The 4,725-nt window shown below is 38.8% G+C and overlaps 1 protein-coding gene across 3 annotated transcripts in view; it reads right to left on the reverse strand.

Annotated features, from left to right (window-relative positions):
* Window positions 1–4,725, reverse strand: part of dnah12 (dynein, axonemal, heavy chain 12) — a 26,870-nt gene that overhangs the window by 21,294 nt on the left and 851 nt on the right. The window contains exons 1-16 of one of the 3 annotated variants that reach the window (XM_032520939.1): window positions 4,189–4,585; window positions 3,737–3,961; window positions 3,510–3,597; window positions 3,387–3,413; window positions 3,106–3,295; window positions 2,948–3,017; window positions 2,683–2,841; window positions 2,370–2,565; window positions 2,094–2,282; window positions 1,836–1,989; window positions 1,657–1,748; window positions 1,367–1,545; window positions 1,136–1,271; window positions 900–1,025; window positions 679–813; window positions 82–275 (exon numbers count right to left, since the gene is read on the reverse strand). In XM_032520939.1, coding sequence (XP_032376830.1) covers window positions 82–275; window positions 679–813; window positions 900–1,025; window positions 1,136–1,271; window positions 1,367–1,545; window positions 1,657–1,748; window positions 1,836–1,989; window positions 2,094–2,282; window positions 2,370–2,565; window positions 2,683–2,841; window positions 2,948–3,017; window positions 3,106–3,295; window positions 3,387–3,413; window positions 3,510–3,597; window positions 3,737–3,945 — 2,144 coding nt within the window. In that variant the 5' untranslated portion in view covers window positions 3,946–3,961; window positions 4,189–4,585. Of the gene's footprint in view, window positions 1–81; window positions 276–678; window positions 814–899; window positions 1,026–1,135; window positions 1,272–1,366; window positions 1,546–1,656; window positions 1,749–1,835; window positions 1,990–2,093; window positions 2,283–2,369; window positions 2,566–2,682; window positions 2,842–2,947; window positions 3,018–3,105; window positions 3,296–3,386; window positions 3,414–3,509; window positions 3,598–3,736; window positions 3,962–4,188; window positions 4,586–4,725 lie in introns of those variants that run through there. The other 2 variants (XM_032520938.1, XM_032520940.1) reach the window with 2 other exon arrangements.

The following is a 4,725-nucleotide window of genomic DNA, read 5'->3' on the forward strand; positions in this document are numbered from 1 at the left end:
AATAATAATAATAATAATAATAATGTTATCAGGGGCAATGTTTTAATGAAAACACAACAGGCCATCAAACAGAAATCAGACCTGTTTTCTGTGCGCTGCCACTTCAACACAAGTCCAAACAGCTTCTGATACGGTTCAATGTTGTCTTTGATGACCTCAAGTTCTGGGTAACATGTTTGATCCCATTTGTAAAAGACCTCTTCCTTGTTAATGAAGACGATCGCCTCCTCAGCCTCCTGGAGAAGCTTCTGAACTGTTCTGACATCCGTCATATACTGCCCAAAAGATAATGACAAGACCATTATTTTCAATTTGATGTAATTGTATTGTTGAAACAGTAAATCATACAAACATTAGGTTTGATGAATCTTTTGTACAATTTGGATCCCTACTTATATTGTACTGACAGTGACAAGGAATGTTAAGGCATATTTTAACATGACTATAAAGTTATTTCAGGTTCAAGTTTGTTTAAAGAAATAGTTTTGCAAACATTTTGTGAAATGCACTGATATACTTTCTTGCTGATAGTTGAAGTGATAGTGAGGATCGATACTCTCATATGACAGTGGTATTAATCTTCTTATCTTACTCTCAGCAGGAAAGCGAATACATGTATTTCCCAAAATGTGGGAGCTATTTCTTCAAGGTTATATTAAAGTGCTAATGGCACTGTACCTGCGGCATCCTATCCAGCTCAGAGCAATGTGGGAACTCCTCTACCCTGCGGCCCAACTTTTCCAGCTGTATCATTAGTCGTTCTCTTTTAGCAATCAGCTCCTGCTCCCCTTTCTGCTTGGCCTTCTGCATTACCTGGAAAATGACATAGCTGTCCAGAATCAGGGCAGCCTTAAAAAACAACCATGATAAACTGTTGCCAGCGGACACAAAAGCATTACCTCTTGACTGAGCTCAAAGACATGGAGGATTTTCTGCGGCCAGAGAAAGACAGTGGAATTAAGTTCCAGGTGCTCTGGCTCAATGATGTGGACATCTAGGAGGTAGAGCAGTCTACGGTAAGCTTCCTGTTAGAACACAATGTGGTAGTAAATGCTGTTAGAACTGATATAAGACAACTGAAATCAATATGTTGTTGTAAGATACAACAGATACAACCAATCATCAGGTTATTCACCTTTATTTTTTCATGAAGTTCTGCAATACCCTTTGTCTTAGTGAAATTAATGTGATCAATGATCTCAGTCATGTCCTCTGTACTCTCTGGTACTTTCAGAATGTTCTCTCTGATGGTTTCAAATTCAGAGCAGATCCTTTGAACAGACACAAAAGGATTGTGAAAAATATATCTGCATTTCAAACACAGACGGACAGTTTTGTTAAAGAATGTTACAAAAAAAGGACTCACTGTAGATTTTGCTCGCGGTGGCTGGTGATCAGTTTCTTCAGAAGTATTTGAGCATAGTTGTTTGCTTTGTTTGCCAGCCCCTGTTTCAGCTCTTCACAGTCCAGATGGACCATCGAGAAGTGGGCTTTTGCTGGGAGGCTAATAATCTCCTTTGACAGAACACGAAACTCCTCCACTTGCTTTAAAAAGCAAGATTACAAGTTAAAAGTCATCAGAAAACCTGATAACAAGGCACTAATAGCTCTATAATATACAGTATGTAGCATGAATTCAACTTTATGATTTGTTACCTTAGTGTACTCATCAAAAGAGTGCTCCTCTTCCATGAACTTATCTACTCTAGCCTGTGCAGTTCCATTGACTAGCCAGTCATAGTTGTCAACTGCAAAATAAAGCAGAAAAGTCAGCAAGGAATGGAATTAAAATCAATGGAGTGATGACTGGAAATTATTGGATAACAAAATGTCACCATAGTTCTGGAAATGTTTGTCAGGTTCCTCTAGATTCTTGCACACAGCAGCCTTTACGGTGACATGAGCCCAAGCAAGGATGTGATCAGCCACCTTAGCATCTACAAATGAAGATATGGCTTCTGTCAGCCATGACTGGACCGTCTGTACTTTCTGTGGGTCAATGTCATAGATAACAATACTAGCTCAATGTTAATGTTACATTACTACATGAAAAATGTGACATAAAGTTGTAATTTTCCTTTAAATTGCTTCACCTGCAGTGTGTTTGTGATGACATTAAGAATCCCTAAAACAGCAGCTTCCAGATCTTGCAAGGTGGGATAAATTTCCATCTTTTCATCATCAAATGTTAAGGCCATACGAAAGAGGGGCAAGTAGCGGCGATTGCTTGGCTCAAACAGATTGACAAACGCCTCAACACTTGTCTGAAGCACAGATTTTAACTGGAAATTGACAAAAGAAAGAGTCTTAATTTGTAATCAAATGACATACATACATACAAGGCCAAAATCAAATCAGCATTATCTCACCTGATTGGAGATTAGGGTGGACGTGCAGTTGTAAAAGGAATCCAGTTTCTCCTCTTTAACTCCCTTCAGTGTTTCTTTACTTGTCAATAAGTGGATGACTTTGGGAAACCAGGTATTCATGATACGATCTTCTGTCCTCTTACACTCCACAGCCATTTTGTTCTGTAGGCTCTTACAGTCCACAGATCCTGAAGCCCTGAAGCGTCAGAAGCCAAAATTAAACAAAAAGAGGCAAGCAAATCTTCATGTGCAATATTTAAGTTATGTGATTATTTTAGGAGCATCCTGTTGGAGTCATGGTGTCTATCCTTACCTGCATACTGAAAGATCAACCAGCACCAGTGGAGAAAATGTCATGTAGCCAATATCCAAGACAGTTTGCATTACCGGATGAAGAATGTGCAAATTTGTTTTCATTATTTTGTGGCTTCTGATAAAGCTATCATGCCAAGATTGGGAGAGATCAAGAATTCTGCAAAAGATTGGAAATGTCACTTACAGAAGGTTGTTTACAATATACCAACTAGTACACCATTTGGTTATTGTCAATAAATCACTTGTGTACATTAGACACTCACTTTGGTTGGGTAGCTGTCTGTTTGTCAGAGACAGGTTCTTCTGTCCGTGGATTCTTTAATACCGTGTCCACTAAAGAGAGTGAATATGACATATGACACTACTGTACATGTACTCTGACTGCATAGACATGGCTACATGCACAAATAATTGTCTATACCTGTGTGCTTGACAATCACATTGTGGAAATCGTCACTGACTTCCTTGCAGAGCTCCTGTAGCAGTTTTTGTGTCTCAGGTCCCTCTTTAAGTTTAGGGGAGACTCGGGCAACAATGGAGTCCATCCACTGTTGCTGGATTGGAGCAAATGGGCGGTTCTCAACACATCGCTTCAGGAACATGTAGTTCAACTGCAAATGGGACCAACATAAAATAGGAGAGACGTGAAATAAGTAGGGTTTAGTCTCTTCACATGTCAAATTCAATAAAAGAAAGCCTTACCCTACGCTTCCGCTCCTCACTAAGCATCTGTAAAGGAAATATTTAAATATATCACATTATATTGTGCAATATCTTTATATAAATGAAAATTAAAATGTGTACATGGGTAGATAATTGTCATACAGAAGGTGGAAACTCTGGTTCTGGTGACTGGCTGCACACTGCTCCCCTCTCTTTGCTTCGTCTGTAAGCCTCCATTGCTCTAGACACCCTGTAATAATGCAATCAACAAACTGTACATTGCAGAAAACTAAATGGCGTGCATAATGATTAACTGCTGGGATCATTCTCTTATAGTGGTGGCTATCGTTGAGGTACTGACAAAAAAGCTACCACAGCTGAAAACATACAATATCATATGGAGTTGGTGTTGTTGCACTTTACTCCTTCTGTGCCTCAACAGTTTCTTGCGAACCGCTGTCTTCTCCGTTTTCTCCCTTGCTGAGGCGCTCTGTCCAACCTCACCCCGGTCCTGTGTGTCTTCAATCGGGGGCAGGACTGGAAACTTTGACATACCCTTCACTGCTGTGGCTTTGACAAACCCGGGAGAGGCCGCCATCTCTGGCAACAAGCCACTGAAAACAACCAGAAGCAGAAACTAACATAAGGCTAAGTTACACCTGTTGTAAGTGAACGTAACGCTATCCTAACATTCTTAGCTAACAGCTAACTGCTAGCTAAATGTAACGTCAGTCTTGCTGCATTTGACGCTGAACGAGCGAATGTTATGTCGCAGTAGTGTCTCAAAAGTTAGCTAGCTAGTTAATTTCAGTGAATAACAACAATTTATCTATTGGGTTACCTGCTTGTTCATTCAATAAATTCTCGCTTTGGTTCGGTTTGTTAACAGCTAATGTAATTTTAATTAATTTAGCCGGTAAACCATGGATGTAGCTAGCTATGTTAACGGACTTCTAGAGTTGACTAAAGTTAACAGCGTCGTTACCATAGTAACAGTAAACATGGTATAAAAAGAGAGAAAAAAGGAGGCGGGCTTGTCATGTTTATTTTTTGTTGCTACCTTTTTACAAACTGAGGTTCATGAAATAGACCAGGAATACATATAATACATTCATAATAGTTCTAGATAAACAAATAGTAGTAAAAATAAGTTCACGTTTTTTAGATTTTCCCAAACAATTATTTTATTATTTTTATTTTATCTAATATCGAAATGACCCATACATTAAATATTTGGGTATGTCTTCCTTTTACCGGACTATTCAAATTAGCATATATCTTTATTGAAGAATTAAAAATACATGTTATGACCATAAGCAATGTAAACTCACGGTTCACAATCATGCAATGCTTTTGACTTACTGTAGGGGAAGCAATA

The sequence above is a fragment of the Etheostoma spectabile genome, chromosome 7, assembly GCF_008692095.1.
Source record: "Etheostoma spectabile isolate EspeVRDwgs_2016 chromosome 7, UIUC_Espe_1.0, whole genome shotgun sequence".
NCBI classification, from domain to species: Eukaryota; Metazoa; Chordata; class Actinopteri; order Perciformes; family Percidae; genus Etheostoma; species Etheostoma spectabile.